General features: G+C 40.0%; 1 protein-coding gene across 1 annotated transcript in view; it reads left to right on the top strand.

Annotated features, from left to right (window-relative positions):
- Window positions 1-8,361: 8,361 nt before the first annotated feature.
- Window positions 8,362-18,084, top strand: part of LOC134530503 (carbohydrate sulfotransferase 9-like) — a 47,012-nt gene continuing 37,289 nt past the window's right edge. The window contains exon 1 of the mRNA XM_063365370.1: window positions 8,362-8,649. Coding sequence (XP_063221440.1) covers window positions 8,590-8,649 — 60 coding nt within the window. The 5' untranslated portion in view covers window positions 8,362-8,589. The remainder of the gene's footprint in view (window positions 8,650-18,084) is intronic.

Raw genomic sequence — 18,084 nt, 5'->3', positions numbered from 1 at the left:
ATACAATACAAAAAGTATTAACTTTCATAACAAAAACCATTCGCACAAGCTAGGCCTACACCAGTCAATTCTACGTGTAATAGTTTCTTTAATAGGAACATCCACACCTGCTGCCATGGAGGCTTGGCTAACAGTTTCGCTGGAAGCTCCTAGCGGAGTTTGTACGAAATCTTCCATAGTGTGACACAGGCTTTACCAATCAATTCATTCATGTACGCGTCTGGCATGTCAAGGAAGCCTTTACACGCCTAAGGTCGCATGCATGTTCGGGTTGACTTTGCCAAGAATAAGCCCCGGAAGAATTAATTAACTGGGTCAGGCACTATGAGAGGTGGAACTGCGAGAGGGAGCAGTGACGAAGCGCACTGGTTGGGGGAAACGAGTGTGTAAAAAAACACAACGAATCTCGGCAACATCCGCCACGTTTCCCACATGCACAGATTTCCTGTTTGGAACTTCGACCCCTTCCCGGGATTGGCGATCAACGAGGCCTCGAAACACCCGCGTGCTTACCTACCACGAATGCTGGGCGAGGTGAGCACATAGGCCTACATTATTATTCTGAGCACCACGCACCAATGCTGCAAAACTATTTTTGACGTGAACACGTCTTTAAAATTGCTTCCATAGTGGGAGGCAATTCAAAAAGCGAATGATAAAATCGGGGGATATATAGTTTGGTGTTGCAGCTACATATCTATCATCTCCATCCAAAATTTAATTACACCACTGGATAGCTAAAGGATCAAAGAATTCGTTACGCTAAGTGAGGACTGTGACGCATCACGCGCGGTGTAGGGGGAAGCGCCGCCATTTTGAGGTCATTTTGCTGCGTTTTGAGATTTCCATTTGGAATAACTTTTGACTCGGAGAAGCTACGACGTTCGTTTGAGTTTAAACCGTCAGGATCTCGTCAAAATCCATCGATTGAATATATAAAACATTAGTGCAAAATAGTTACAGTGAATATATATGGTGTTAAAATAAAAATATTTATAATCAAAAATACATAATATCGGCCTATACGAGACTTCTTAGTGTTCAAACATGATTATAACATACATAAAATAGTGTATTTTATATTTTGTATAGAAAATATTACCTGTTACGTACACGTATTCACGTACAACACACGGCCGTATCCATGACATAGTCACGCCCCCTTTTTTTTAATTGTGTGGAAAACAATGATGGCGACTGACATAACTGTATACAGTGTCCGCTATCATAAAGCTTCGATACTAACCAAAACGATACGGCAAACAGTGGCGTAACATATTTATGGAAGCATTCGTAGTATTCCATTATTATTAAGTGAATTTCATATTCTTAACGAATATCGCCGTTTATCGATTCGAGCCATAGCAAATAGGGTCTCAAACTCTCAACTTAGGCGACCTCTCGCTGCTATCATTCACTTAAATACATCTGCAAAATTTTAAACATCATTTTCAATTTTCAGTTAAAGCAATGCATAATAAATGGAAATTGCACATTTTTATTTCATCCCGTTTACTACGTTCATGCCTGCGATGGACTTCCGAACAGCCAGATCAGCCACAATAACAGAGTTCCTAATGTTAGACGTAACCTTTCTAAGTTGCTGAAGTAGCTATCTATTGATTCTCGTCTTCCATGTTTAAATGAGTTCATTGTTAGGTGCGACTGAAAACAAAGTTATTTTCAAACATGACCTCGAACATCCCGGAGTGCTAATGGTTTATTTGCAACTACATTATTAATGGAAACTGTGTCAGGTTACAGGTGGTCTACATCTTGGGAGACCCGTCCTGTTTACCTTTAACCCTTTCTGTGCATAATCGTTGGCAGTAGTTGGGACTGTTGCAAACAAATTAAAGCTGAAGACTATACATCAGTGGCCAATGTACTGATTGTCTGTGAACGCCGCTAATATTCCCATTGTTTGGAAGGTTGAAAACTTGAAAACACAGCAGGGCTTACGAGAAATGAGGGAGGGGGGAGGCAAAATCCCTGGAACCCGATTGAGTTTCGATATATATATATATATATATATTCTCTCTTAATTTATTCTAATAGTAGGACATCAACTGCAAGTCTACTGCTAATGACATTCACTGGTAACATTACAAGTACTGCGACACGCGCCGATCACGTTTACACAGTTATGACCAAGGGCATAGTCCACGAGGGCCCGGGGTCCCTCCTGGAACTGAGAAGTCCCTCTCTGAAGGGGGCCCGCTTATGCTTGTAAAATCGTGTCTGTGAAGCGTGTTTCGGTATATTTTAAATATTCTCTGCATATTGCATGCTTAAAGGCCAGAATATGGGCACTCATCCAGCGATGACTTGAGTCGGTTAAAACCCACGTGCAGAACTCTCGGGGAATTTTCACGCCCCCCCCCCCCCCCTCCTTGAGAATCATATAGATTGGCGCCACTGGTTAATGGCTACAGTATTTGAATATTTTTTTCTTTTAAATTGTGGGGTTTGAGAAGTTGGGGAGCGTGGGCCACGCCAGGACGGAATGTCGCGCCACGCAGCTGTGGCGGCGAGAGCGCACTTGCTCGCGGTGTGACGTTTCACGAGGTGGCAGTCACGCGGCCGTTCCCAGAAGCCTGACACCAGAGGAGGCGCAGGCTGCTTCAGCACGTCCCTACTCGACAAGGCGAACCCCCTCTCCCCTCACCACGCATTCCTGCAGCGCGTTTCCGGTACACGACGAGTTCTTGTCGCTCGAGCCCGACCGAGGTGACCTAGGGTAGCGGCGCGGTGTGGAAGCCGCGGCGCTGCAGAGGTGATTCTACGGCGGTTTGCGACTGCCTTCCGCGGTATGGACACCCAGACCTGTACCCAGGAAGATAATCTCCCTCAAATCTCCAACTGGTAAATTCCCGACCCGTTCTGAACACACAAACACACACACATATATATAACGTATATTGTTTGTATATGTATGTAAACTCGAATCGGTAAACTCTAACTATTCCGATCACTGCATAAAACTTTATACTTTAAATTGCTCGTTTAAATAAATAAATACATATAAAATATCTATTTTTATAAATAAAAAAAGAAACTTATAATCTCTCCTATCTCGTTCTGAAAATTAATCTGGGACCTCTGACTAGAGGTGGGTCGAAAAGTATCAACCTGATACTTTGGCACTGATACGCGCCTGTATCAGGAACGGCAAACGAGTACACTTGAAAAGTATCAGAGACTTTAGTATCAGTTCAGAATTCACCTGGAACAACACCACGGCCAATGAGCGCAGTACCCGATCGCAGATGACGGTCACTTGGGCGGAGCTTGTGAAAGGGGAGGGAGCAGGAACGACGAATAAGGGATAAAGAAGGGAAAGAATGTAGGGGAGGAAGCGCAGGGGAAGGCGTTGAAGCCTTGAAGGAGAGGCGCAAAGCGATATTGTTACAAGCAGGGCTGCCACTCATGGGTTTTTCCACCCAGATCTGGGTTTTTCCAATGGTGTTTGGGTTTCTGGGTTTTTAAATAATGAATTCCAACAATTCTAGGTTTTTTATAATTTTAATTATTTTTATACCTAAAACAATAATAAAGGTAGTAGCTACTGTATCTGTTGCAATATCTGTTTGATAAATGCAAACAAGTCTATGTGTTTCACACACAAAAATACATATAAACACAAAACTAGTTTTCAAGAAGCTAAGTCGAATATTAAATTAGACACATTCTTCAAAGAGGCTTGCAGAACACAAAACCAATGCAACAATTAACCTTCAAACCAATCTTGTAGAATCAGACTCTGAATAAAGACTAACGTACATGATGCAGTTTTATAAAAACAATTACCGGTTTAAAGAATGCAGTGATGGTGTTTGTTTTGTCATGTATATATTTGTAGGTTTTTTATTTTTATGTGCTGGTTCAAGAATTACTTATACAGCCATTTTGCTGCAGTGTAATTTTCTTGTATTGGTTGTATTTAACCGTTTTCAGTCTTGTAAGGTAATTAATTGTTTTATATTAAAACCAGTTATGTTTATATTTTTGAATTAGTACGCAAACATTTTCAACGATAGCATTTTAGACGCATCTGGGTTTTTTACCCATGTGTCTGGGTTTTTTTGTAGGTTATCTAGGTTTTTCATGAATATCAGAGTGGCAGCCCTGGTTACAAGTCGTTTTGTTTATTATCCTACTTCAAAGTACGCTCAGTGCGCAGTGCGTGCACCGTCTCGTTCAATAATAAAACTAATGAAATTTTAATATTAAAAAGTACATTAATACAAGATATAATATTTATATTTGTGCACCTAACAGCTATGAAAATGCAAATAAATTCTCAGTTGACACTAATAACAGATGTAATCAACATATGGACTTTCTTTTTTCGAAAACAATTAGTAACTAGTGTTTTTATACATTAAAAATTCACGATTTTATCAAAAATAAAAAATAAAAAAACAGATAGGTACCTACATTAGTGAGCATACTATATCAATGTTTTTTCAAATGTTCTTCAGATTAGTCGATGATTTATAACTCAGTTTTTGTTTACACAAATTACAATTAGCAAACTCATTATTTTCCGTGAAAAAATTCCACACAAATGAAGTCTTTTTCGTGCACTTATCCATTCCTTATTTCACTATAAAGATACTAACTACAAAGCATGACAGCCCGCAACATGGTGATACACGGCCAGGACTAACTGCAGTGAATGTTGAACTGATTGATACCGGTTGTATCAGGCGGGCATGAGAGTATCAGAGGAAGAGAATTACCAGGCGTGATAAATAATGTATCAGATTCTCCTTCCGGTCGCACGGTCTGCGGACGCGGAGCTTTGTTGCCTCCTGGGACCGTCTGATACAGAAGTATCAGAGACTTGTACCTAGGTACATTACTGTATCAGTATCAGGTTGGGACTGATACCGAAAATTGCTGTCCCAACCCACCTCTACCTCTGACCCACCAGCCACAAGCCCTGACGACATAACCGACGGTCAGACATCCAGTGCACAGCCAAGACTCGAAATGAAAAGGTTCGAGCCACTTGGATGCCAGCTAGGTGCTCGTAAGGTACACCGCGCATCTCAGCCCTCGCCACTTCAGCGAAACAATCAGTGCACTTTCTTGTTTACACGTGCCTAGAAAAACTGCTTTATGCTCAGGCTACTGAGTGTACCACGTTGAACAGCACAATACTCATGTATGTTTGGAGTGCTTTTGTAAGAGACTGAATGAAGTTAAGACAGTGAAGTTTCCAGCAAGGTACTTTTAAAGTCTGTCAAATTCACTACTATAAGGGCAAAGTTAAACCGATTGTATTGTCCAACCTCGTTGTGACTTAATTGTAGTCTGCAACATTACAACTTAAAAATTCTTGCTTTGAAAATGTTGCATTCACAGGATTATTATATCTGCTTAAGTGCACTTATTGTGCTCACTATCAGTCGCGAGTCTTAATTAAGGGCCCCGCCTAATTGGGCACGCATACAGTGTGCAGAGCTTCAGAAATGAACCACGCTTAAAGAAAATGCGTGAGATATTAGAGTAATGTATGTTAGAGAAAAGCATTTAGGGCCGATGGGTGGTTTAGTTTCCGTATTTCGTTTGTGTTTTCAGTAACTACGTGTAAGTGAATAGCGTGCACTTGGTATGCACGACGAGTGTGCTTCCTATTCTTTTTAGGAAGAGAATTCAAAAACGCATAAATACAGGCGCGACCACAAAGAAGCCCGTGAACAGCCGCCGAGGCTGGCTGAGTGCTGCTGCGACCCCATTTGACGGCCATCCTGCAGTTCCGCTACCTGCTCAGCAACCTGCGCGCGTGTGCAGACACAAACACCTGAGGTCGCAGTGCCATGTTGTTTCTCAGGGTAAATGCTGCAATAGCAGCCCTTTTTAGTTCCTAAATATAACCAAAAAAAAAAAAAAAACAATTTTTCACGCGTGTTGAAGATTTACGTTAATAGAAATGAAAATTTCGCTTTAAGAACCTTATGTGTATATGAAACTCTGGTGGATGTATCGATCTAAGATAGTGCCAGCGTTCCAATGGAGACAGAACATCCTGAATATGAATTTTTGGACTTTGGAGAGGTCACAGAAAGTCATCGCGGTCCTTCTTCTCAAAACAATCTTAAAAATAAAATTGCGTCCGTTTCGAATCAGTACATACTTCAACGACGCCCACACAGGCTGTGAAACGCTCCAACTTAGCCGACAATACTACAAATATTCAGGAGGTTCACACCACTGCCATCAAGTGCTCGGGTGCAAATGCTTTTTTCCTATGCAACAATGCTCAAAATGACTCAATCCATTCGACTTAGTGATGAAAAATTCGACAAACGCGTTATATTGCAAGCTAATTCATTATTCAATTCATGAGTGAAGTGTATAGGGAGGTGGAAAACAGGTGACACTATTTAATTGTTTCAAAATCTAAGGATAGCTTTTATTCATTATAATGTTATAGTATTACATAACCTAGTAGTTTTATTATAACTAAAAAAATTGGTTTCATAACAAAAAATTCTGCTAGTAATTTTTATAACTTACTGAAACTTAGTAAATTAGATTTTTTTTAAAACTTAAAGTGAATGAATCCATAATGCCGAATAAACGTACAAAAAACAGAACATTTACGTATTTCAGATAGCTTTTGCCTTCGCGATATGAGTGAAGCTTGACGAATTATTCTTAGCTTCCATTGGCAGCTCAAATAATCACTCCAAAATACACTTAAGTCTTGAAATAAGAGCGGGGCACAAATAACTCAAACCACCTCCAATCTGTGACAAAACTGCCAAAATGTGCTATTTGCAATCATGTAATATAATAATCTCAACATGTAATTAGGCCTTTTGTTCGCATTCAAATCCAAACCACTCATACTTTTTTTTTACATTGTTCATACAAGGTGCGGTAGATTCACCAGGAAAATAAAACTTTCAGTAAAATACTTCATAAAATACTTATTATATAGCCTAGACAATTTCCGTAAAGGTTTGTTTTTGAACGGCATGTCAGTTGATAAGACGAAACACTGATAATGTTCTGCCAGTAATTTCCGTACTTTCAATTAAATGTTTTCTTACAGTGTGTATTGGCTGAATATCTTCAGCTTCTTTGCCACACTGAACGCGCATGACTAACGTGACTTGTGCAGTTCTTGCATGGACGCCTGCAAGGCGCCACGATTCGATGTAGCGACAGCAGACAGCTTGCATGTATAACATAACCGTTCTCCCCAGCACTCGTCACACGCAGTACGAGTCAAACAAACTTACTGCCACGAATCTTGAAGTCAAGAAAGCTAAATTTTCAATTCACTCCATCGTACCCAGAAACCGTAACTGCCCCAAACGAAGTGTGGGCTGCTGTGAATACTGTCGCAAGGCAATTGTTCTAGTGAAATGCTAATAGGAACTCCAGGGGGAATTATTGGAGTTCAAATTTTGTTTCCGAAAAAAAAAACGCTCAACATTTTGTAGTTTGAATTAACTGTATATACAATTTATACCTTTAATACTCAGCAGGAGCGTCTAAAAAAAAAAAACTACGGGATCCTCCTGACGTTTCAAAACATATCGTTAAAAATAAAATTAATACAAATAATGTAAACTACCGTGAACATAAATAGTGATGAGTGATAAACACGTATCGCACAACTTGTAATTGTAAGGTTTCCAATAAATGTTATAAGCAATAGACTTGTAATGAGCGTCCTATCAGAATGAACCGTGACAGAAAAAATCTCGAAACATAACCCCCTCCCATGGCGCTAGGGCCCCGGGAATTATAGCCCCCCCCCCCCTTTTTTTTTTACACACACACACGAAGGTCCTGGTACTTGGCAACGTATTTATTAATCCGTAGTATTCTCAGAAGAAAAATTGCACGAAGAAAATAATGGAAATAGCCACGAGCCCCACCGAGCATAACGTACTGTGGCGAAAGTGGAAGAGTTTTATTATTATTATTATTATTATTATTATTATTATTATTATTATTGGTTGAGTGGTTATCGGTTTCCGCCCACAACCAGCACTAGATGCATTTTCTTAGACGACTTTTATTAACATATCATCTATCAAATGTCCGTACGTAGATAACCGGGACTCTAACCCAGAGCCCCGCGCACAGCAAGCTACGCCGCGGAGGAGTGTGTGTGTGTGTGTGTGTGTGTGTGTGTGTGTGTGTGTGTGTGTGTGTGTGTGTGTGTGTGTGTGTGTGTGTGTGTGTGTGTGTGTGTGTGTGTGTGTGTGTGTGTGTGTGTGTGTGTGTGTGTGTGTGTGTGTGTGTGTGTGTGTGTGTGTGTGTGTGTGTGTGTGTGTGTGTGTGTGTGTGTGTGTGTGTGTGTGTGTGTGTGTGTGTGTGTGTGTGTGTGTGTGTGTGTGTGTGTGTGTGTGTGTGTGTGTGTGTGTGTGTGTGTGTGTGTGTGTGTGTGTGTGTGTGTGTGTGTGTGTGTGTGTGGAGCGTGTGCGCGGGCGCGCTGCTCGGAGCGCTGTCGGCGGCCGCGGGCGGCACTGCGGCCGGGGGAAGACACCAGGCCAGTCGCGGAGCGCGTCTGCCGGGTCGAGGAGTGGGCGTCGCGCGCTGGGATGACCGTGGGGCGGCATGGCCGCAGACGCGCCGCAGCAGCGAGGCGCCGCCTCCGCCACCCCCGCCGCCCACAAGGTAGGTGTTCCGTGCTGCCCGGTGCCAGGCTCCAAACTCCCTCGTTTTCATTTTCCTTTTATTTTGTCTATTTTTATGTGAAGCGTTATTGACAGTAATGGCAAGAGATAATTAAATTGCAATTGGAAAAATAATTTAAAGTGCTGGTCAATACATCTCGATATAAATAAATTTGAGTTTTAATGATCTCACATTAGAAAAACTTACAAAATTTGTATTCCCTTAAATGACGTAATTTAATCGAAATTCGATCGTTAAAATTTATACAATCAAATCCAAGTGTAATTAATTTAACATAAAAAAAAAGATATCAACATTTTTAAGACAAATTAGTAAAACAAATCTCGAAACTTAAGTTTCAGGTGGGATTAAAAATGTTTTAAAGATTTTTTTTTCTTCAATTTTCCTAGGAATTCTTAGAGCCGCCACTGGTTGGTGCCTCAGTCTGGCTACCAGCACTCCAAAATACCAATGACTGGTCGTTGAAGTTTCAATAAAAAATTACTCTATATTGTTTTAAAAAGCAAACTTTCTGTTGCATTAGGATTAAAATAAATTAATAAACGCTGACAAACGAGATTTGCGAATAAAAATTTACCCTCGCGCGAAAGATCTAGTGAGACATTAAAACTGAGTTCTGTCGCAATGTGCAATCGAAAAATAGCTAGTCCAACCAAACAATGAAATTTTTTTTTTTTAAAAAAAAGGGGACGGGGTGTTTATCAAACATTAAGTCAAAGAAACAAACTTGGCTCCTCACACACACTAAATATAACAAACAACTGTCAAGCGTCCACCTCGGAATGAATTCGCGCAGCACGGACGACCATTTTAATGTTTGTTCATTTTCAAATTATTGAGAGTTTACATTCGTTAGTTTCTAATTGTTTAACAGTTTGATGTAATCTTTGAAGTCCGTGTGTCTCTAGGATTTGTCCCGTCGACAGCGAGGTCATTAACCAGACCAGTTTGGAAGGGACTCTTGTCACCACCTAGAGTAGGGAATCATCTCTGTGTTTGCCTAGAGCAATGAGGATGGCCAGACCGGAGCCATCTCTACTGTGCAGCCTCGCTGCCGAACACGACGAGACAAGAGACAACCGGCAGTAGAAACACATCAAACGAGGCTTTTCGAAAGTGTTAACTAACCGAAAAACTTGCAGCTACTTAAGGGGCACACCTAGTCATGGGTGTATCTGTCAGTGAGGCGGGATGATAATGTGCGACGCTCGCTGGTGCTTCTAACGCGGTGTCGCCTCTAAGCGCAAGGCTATGAACTGGTGCGCAGTCTTCTCGTCGTGCATAGAACTACTATGAAATTGGAGCGGTGACCGTAACCTTATATAGAGCAGAAGTGAAGATAAATGGGTAAATGCAAGTCTCTTTAAGTGCTTTTAAGTATCTGTACCGTTGGTTTTGCGTCTAAAAAATTACTCCGCCTTTAAGATAATTTAATTATTCTAAAAATATTGTTAAAGACTAAATCCGGAAACAAAACTACTTATTGGCCATCAGCGAATTCTTAAATGATTTTCGTCAACAGACCCTACTCGGATATCAAATCGCGTTATTTTTCCTGAAGTTCTGCGCACCGTGTTATGTGCCCGGGTGGGCGAGGGCCTTAACACACAGACAAGCAGGGACTATACTGGCTCGCACTCCAGGTGACCCCCATCATCAACACTTAAAACACGCCACGTCGAATGTGCGTGGCGTCTAGCTGTTTTGCCATAAAACTTTCGTGGATGTTAGTTATATACAGCTCTTTGACGTTACACCGAAACTACTCTGAAGTTAATGATATTGTTGAGAAAAGTCGTGGTTAAAGTTCCGTAACCCTTGGTCCGCACCTCACTGCCGTAGTGTTGTCTGATTAAGGTAGGCCCTAGACGGTCAGTCATCCAATATAGCAAAGTGTAGTCGCTTTGAATCAAGCATGACTGAGCGTCTAGGAACCAGTTTGACGCTTGAGCTTCCGCACGGAAACTCCACTACGAATGAGTTTTGACCAAAATATTTACGGATTGATTGACGGGTTGGTTGAAGCGCATATCAATCGATTGACTCAATCTTTTGATCAAACTATGGACCGTCCAGGGCCTCATTAAAAAAATACTAGCTTTTCCTCACGTCAATGAAATAGTTCATATGCATTGGGTAATTGTTTAGGAGGAACACGCCCAAAAAAATCAGAAAATTTATTTTTTTATTCAGTAACTTTTTTCTAGTGATTCTCTAAAATGGCAATGATTTTTAAGTTATTCCGTTTTTTACGGCAGCTTAGGTTAGTTAGCAACTTTGGAAATACTGTAGAAGTGCGCAGTTGGTTAGGTAATTCCTAACTAGCCGTTATCACTATTTTTAATGTAGCTAACCTAATAAACCGTTAACTGTAAATTACCAGAAAAGCATTTCATACCTATATTTTAATTCCATTTTTATTAATCATTAGAAAAACAGTGCCAGAACTTCAAAATCCATTTTCGCATTTTTTTTCTATTATGTGCTCCTCTCGTGAAAAATTAGTCGGGTTATGTACAGGAGGGTTTAGGATTACATTACCTAGGTTATACTATGACATAGCCACATATGTGATACTAAGGCAGGCCGCACATCAAATGCATCAAGTCAGACAACACATGACGAAAGTCTTAAGTGACAGTGAAACAGTGTCTGCGACATGTGTAGTTTCATCAGTTGACGAAATGACTCCTTAAAAGTGAAAACATTTTAATTTATATTTGGGCTAGATTTAAATAACAAAAAATCAAGAAAATGGCTTCTCTAGTTCAACTTAAAATGTACGCAACTCGGGGCATACGTCCTAGCTTCAATTTCCGATCGCATTTCACAGTTTCAATCAAATTAATCCAAACACACATCGAGAACCTCATGAAAAGTTTTAAACGCTACTGAGGAAACCAGGCACCAATTGAAGGATGCAATCACCGCTGAGAGTTTATCACATTAAAGTAAATATAATTTATATATGTTGTGCATTACGTGAGTTTGTTAGCAGTAAGTTTTTGTCACACATTAATATTTGCTTCCACGTGACTTATGTTCTAGCACCTTCCAAAACACTAATGTCCGAAGCAGGAAGCAAGGATAGGAGCAGGCCACGTCTCTTCGGACGTGTCTGTCATGACGCTTGATGTCAGTGTCTTGACTCGGACCTTTGTGCGGCTGTATGTAACCCCCCCCCCTTCCCCCCGTTTGCATTGTGTTCCTTCCAGTGCGACTGTTCGACACTTACTGAACTAAATAAACCGCTTAAACCATGCACATTTAACTATGTTAACAGTCCTAAGTCTTGATGTATTAAGTCACCTGTCACCCTAATCATTTCTCACGTTGATGGTCCCACATCTAAAATCTTCCTCATGTCCACTTTTCGCCTGCAGACTGCTCTTTGAAACCAACCCCGCATTACAATACTATTGGAAATAATTGTAGAGTTGTATAGCTCTCTTTACAATCGCCAACATTACCTTTACCTCTTTGTGTCAAGAGTCTTATCTTCGTAACCACAGCTTGTACTAAATTGGGTAGATATAATAGACAAATGACACTGTATTTAAATTCTTCCGGTTTTGGTTCACTATAGAAAGTTTTCATCGGCTATTTGTACGCATGTATGATAAGAACCGCCACAGTAAATGTATTGCAACATGAGAGCCACTTTACTGCTAGCAACTTCTAAATGTGTGAGTAATGATTTTGAATTGGCTTGTACTAACAAATATTTTGTAAACTGTACCAAAGCAGGAATAATTTTTTTTTTTTTTCATATAATTGTTGTATCATATAATGCACTGGTATTGGTGACCTTAGCACTGTCATTACAGGTTTTAAAAACATTGAGATCGTCTACACTAGCAAGTCCAAAAATGCCACTATTTTTAATTATAGTTTTACTATGCCTACCAAACAAAAAGGTTGGAGCCTCAAAGCATATAATTAGATGAAGCAATAAACATATTTAACATAAATTCATAAAATTATTCTTATATAAGTAATGGGTAGATTCGAAACCCGGAATAACCATCAATGTATGTTTCCTTTACTTCGAAAACGAGGTTTCTTATTTGTAGATACATACTGTTTACCAGTGGCGGATACAGGATTTTTTTTCTAGAGGGGATTTGAAAAATAAGCAAAATTATAATTTGTGTATTCAAAAACCTTAAGTCAATAGGGGTTTGAACAATTATTACTTTATCATTATCAACATGCTATCACTCCCTATGGAGTTTGTAGTTCCAGGCGTTGTAACAGCCACCTTGAATCGCCCAAAATAACATATAGCCCCTTTACAGAGATCCCTCTATTGTTTTTAGAATTTCAGGAAAAGGGGGGGGGATGTAGCTCCTCCTTCCCACCTCACATCTAATATGTGTGCATGTGCGTATCACTGAAAGACTATCGTTGAACAGATTTACAAAAAGTTTCACAATAACATTTAACATTGAAATATTTAATTATTAAAATTGGTTATGAATCATATCCCTTTACTAATAGAGCTCTTACTTGGTGACCAATGTATGTACAAAAAAATTTTCTTACAAAGTCTATATTTATTTATTTTTCCTTAGAGTTTAAAGTGTTAGACCTATATTGACTAAGCGGAATAACTAATTGCGTTCGTAACCGATTTTCATTAAACTTAAATTTCTAGCTTTAATTAATCGATGAATCGCCTTAAAATCTGGTCTAACTTGGCATATGCCAGCGCGTTCAGCAATGCCTTAGCCTGCGTCTTGGAGTTTGTAATGCCTTTTCGCCAGCAAGTTTCGTAATCCCTGAGCTTCTATATAGGGATAAGGATAACTTTTAAACTATCTTGGAGAAAGCGGATTGATTAGTTAATTGAAAACTTCTGAACTGATTGCTTCTTTCCTTTGATACCAGAAATGCTTGTTTAAAAAGGGCGGGCTATAATTACAGATAAGTGACATGCGTGCCAGTCAAAACCGTTAAATGAATATATAATCTAATCGCACCACACAATAAAAAAAAATAATAACTATTTTACCAAATTTCATGGGTGGATATAAAAACCGGTAGTGCTTTAAGAAAGGGTTAAGTACAGACGGTAAAACAATTGCCATTAAGTCAATGGCAGCAACATGACATGCCAAAACGTCTTACATTTCAACGCATGTCGAACTGTATTAAGTATACAGCGATGAACAGTACACAATCCTGCTCTGGAAGGTTGCTAGCCACGCTGATGATAACCAAATGCTGTAAACATGCGCCCAGACTAGCTCTGTTTACATTTTACGATCCACAACGCTGCATTAACGTTTTTTCTTCAACATAAAGCTTGTGATTACACAATCTTTATACCGCTATGAATTCGTACTTTCGCTTTTTTTTTAATGAGCTCGTTAGTATAAAATGGTTCTAATATATCGCAATAAACAAATGTTTATATTTATGAATGCATTTATGTATAATTTGTGTAAATGTACTATGGCTCGAAATATCTACACACTTTTCAATATTTATGCACCCCGCTTCTCCCATTTTACATTTTTGACGAAACATTAAAATCCTCGGGTGTGATGTAGTTAAAAAGTATGCGTTAATTATATGATTTTTTTCTTCTTCAGACAGCTTAAAACAAAAAAAAAAAAGTACATCTGCGTCAGACCTACTATACCGATCGAACAAAATTTTGCAGCCATCTTTTTTTTTAAACAGGAATTTCCGTTTTGTACTATGTATATTTGCGAAGTTCGGGTCTAAACTATGGAGAAGTGGGTAGGGTCGAATATATGCGTGGATAACTTTGGCTTTTGTATTTTTATACGTCAGAACTGTAGATTATTTTATAGGTATTATAAACAGTTTATTTTGTTACCGCACTCTCACAACCATAGTTAAAAATGAGTTGTCGACAAACACCTACAAAATAAGTGTTTGAAACGAGGTTAATTTTCACACAAATTAACTGCGGCAAGTGAAGTCGAAGTAACTTAGCTTAAATGAATTTAACCGTTTGTGAAAACAAAATTTTAGCCCATTTACACTGACAGAAAACGACCATTAAAGACGGATTTTAAAAAAAATAATAATAACTTTATAGGCACAGGTAAATATCCTTGGAAGCTATTAATGGACTCCTTCGAAAATCCAAGTGGACAAAGAATAAATTATTAAAAAATACACAAAACGTTAAAAAAAGAAAGTGCAAAGATTAGCCAAAATTTAAGTTGTTGCGTTCCCAACTTAATTTGAAGGATTTTTCGTGAATTTGAAATCCTGGGATATCCCCCCTCTTTTTCTTTCATTCCGCCAGAGCTCCATTCACATCTCGTCACTCCTCGTCTCTTGTGACCAGGGACTAACGAGACTAGTTTCCACGCGGGAAAAGAACTCTCATCTTGACGGCCCACACTCCCCTACCTTTTTTTTTCAAACCAACCAAACCAAAACCTTTCTCGACAACACCTCATTTCGCCAACACATTAATTTACTATTTCAAAAAAAAAATTATCCGACTTAAGATGGTAAATGTATTTATTTGCCGTGATTTCATTTTTAATAGATCGTAAGTTGGATGGTACGCGACAAATGCCAGTTTTTAAATATTTGACGATATACCTGTATGTATCTTTCAACACAAATAATTCCGTTCACCTGCCCTCCAACATATCTATTTTTTTGACGTGACAACGTCTAATAAATCGATGAACGCCGGCTGCACGCACGAAAAAGTGTCCAGTTACGCACATTGTTCCGTTACGCTGTGTCCCGTTACACTCATTGTACGCTTGCGCCGCATCTATCTCTCTTCCATTCGACTTTTTATAAAGTGAAGTGAAAAGTTAATGTGGTTTTCGTTGCTTATTACAACAACAATTTCGGCAATAAAGGTTAATTATTCTTGCATTTTAAAAATATGATAACTAGTATAATTTCAAGTATTTATTCTTTTATTAGTAAAATAAAAATGATTCCATTTTATTCATAAAGTATGCAATCATTTCATCAATGTTTTGTTATGATGTTGTCACGTTAAACTATCGTCCGTAAACCGACTTTACAGACAACCAATTTTTTTTCATGTTCAAATATTACAATATTTAAGTAAATATATATATAGTAAAAATTTATCTGGCAGTTTAGCGCTCGGGGCACATGCTAGTCGCATGTTAGACTCCAGTGTCGACGGGGGAGGGGCTCAGTCAGCCGGCGCGGGTCCGCGTCTTGTTCCATTTTCGTCTGCAGCAGCTGTTCCTCCCGCGCACCAGCTCCCGGCCAGCGCAGTGCCTCGTTGCCTCCCCGGCCCGACTGCTGGCAGACACGGCCCGTGCATCCTGGTTTATTTCCTCGTCAATCAAAACACCAGCTCCTCAACTGCATAACACGCCACCTTCTTTTTTTTTTTCAAACTGTCTGCGCCTGAGGACAGCTGGAACATCCCGGGCGAGCACTTGAAGAAGCCAGGCCGCAGCGCTGAGGTTCTTCAGTTGTCGGCTGTGCGCTTTAGCAGACTACGTAATTGTTGTCCCGTCGAGACATAATTCGTAACGGTAGTAGTAGAAATCCGTCCGAAACAACACATCCTGACTCATTTTCGGCTCAGATTCCAGCAAGTCCCTGCAGCGTTGAGAGCGTAGAACCAGGAGGAGGGGGAAGGTGGGAAGGGGGGCAAAATCCCCGACGCCCCCGTTGAGTTCCGAAATATTTTTTTTATGCAACAATTACAAATATATTGTTAATTAAATTCATTTTAAACCTTACAGTTTGTGGAAATTTTTTTCCCCAGGTCACGTTTACATTTGTGGCCACGGTAACTTTTTAAGTCTTTCGATATTTTTTAAACTGTGGCGGCGCGGCGGTTTGAAAAATTACTATAATGGGGGGAGGGGAGGGGTCCTTGGGTTCTCTCGACGACCCCGCGTCCCGAGAGCTGACTCGCAATGTCTACCTCCCGGCCCCTCCTCCGGCAGGCCTTGACCGCGACCGTGGCAGTGAGAAGCACTTGGCGAGGTCGGCGGGCTCCTCCAGGGAACCAGCCCTGCACTTGCACGCTCACACTTCATAGACTATATCAATATGTAGAGACCTGAAAAATTCGCGGATTCATTTCGCGATAGGATAGAGTCTAAATACTTTTGACATTATTTTGCTTCAGTGATTGGGCTACATACAGTTTATCTGAAGGACTGTGGGCCAATGAAAAATCTTTAACAGAAGAATTTGCGAATCACGATCATCCCAGTGAACAGGTGTTAAGAGTCGGTAACCAATGAGCAGATGTAATTTGCACGAGTGCATAGAGGATCATGGAGTCTATCCTATAGGTGTTTGTAATCGCGAATTTTTCCGGTCTCTAACTATATGTGATAGACACGTGCTTGACTGCCAATACAACTGTAGGAATTTGCTGTAGTGTAAACAACAAAGCCAGGTGCTTTGAGTTTACATTATTCCATGTAAAGAAGTTTTTTTGAGGCAATTCATAAATTTCCTACACACGAGCTATCAAACTCTTCGTGCCTTGAAGTTCTGCGAGATTATAATCTCAACATTGTGTCAAATGCGCCGGCCATGACACACACGTGTGACAGGAGTGTACACTGAGGGGTAGGGGTAAGGAGGGGATAGCACCACTTTGTGAACTGTTTCCTTTACAATTATTTCCTTTTGTTGGTGTAATAAGATCTTTTAGGATACCTGGTGGGAAGGGGATACATCTCTACGTACGCCACTGATTTTTGACAGTTTTATTGGTAATCAGCTCAAAGTAGAGGTCACAGATTCACCACTGCGTAGCTTGCGTGAGAGAACTTTCTTATTAGTGGATACTCTAAGCTTTAGAAAAAAACTAAACCTAAGAAAAAACATTTGTGCCCTAAACCGCCATCTTGATATTTATTTTATTTACCCTGCTTTCTGATGCTTCTAGCGCGGTATTGCCTTCGTCGTGCATAGGACAACTGTGAGATTTCAGAGGTAACCATAACATGAAATGGCGGAGAAATTAAGATAAAGGTGTAATACAAGTCCTTGGAGTGTTTGCAAGAATCTGTTCCGGATGTTTAATGCCTAGAAATTACTATTCTGAAAACACGCGATTTAGCCATTTTCACTCTTAAAAATTACAATTTCAAAAAAAAATGAGTCAGACGCCCTCAGCGTGTTCTTAAATGCTTTTCTTATTCTTAAATTCACTTCTCTTGAAATCCTACAAATGGGAGATCGGCTACTCATCACCGATACCGTCCCGATTCACAGTAAAATGTAGGGTTTGACTAGAAATGAAAGTTACACAAGATGGCCAAGCGTTTAGGAAATAAAATTGTTGTCGTGAATCTGTCAATGCACGGAATATATGTTCGTAATTTCCAAGCAGTGTTGGCGCAGCGGCCAGAGTTCGGATTCGTAATGCGAGGGTCGCGGGTTCGAGTCCCCGTGCGG

Source organism: Bacillus rossius, chromosome 3 (genome assembly GCF_032445375.1).
Source record: "Bacillus rossius redtenbacheri isolate Brsri chromosome 3, Brsri_v3, whole genome shotgun sequence".
NCBI lineage: Eukaryota > Metazoa > Arthropoda > Insecta > Phasmatodea > Bacillidae > Bacillus > Bacillus rossius.
This window is presented reverse-complemented; position numbering and strand designations above follow the sequence as displayed.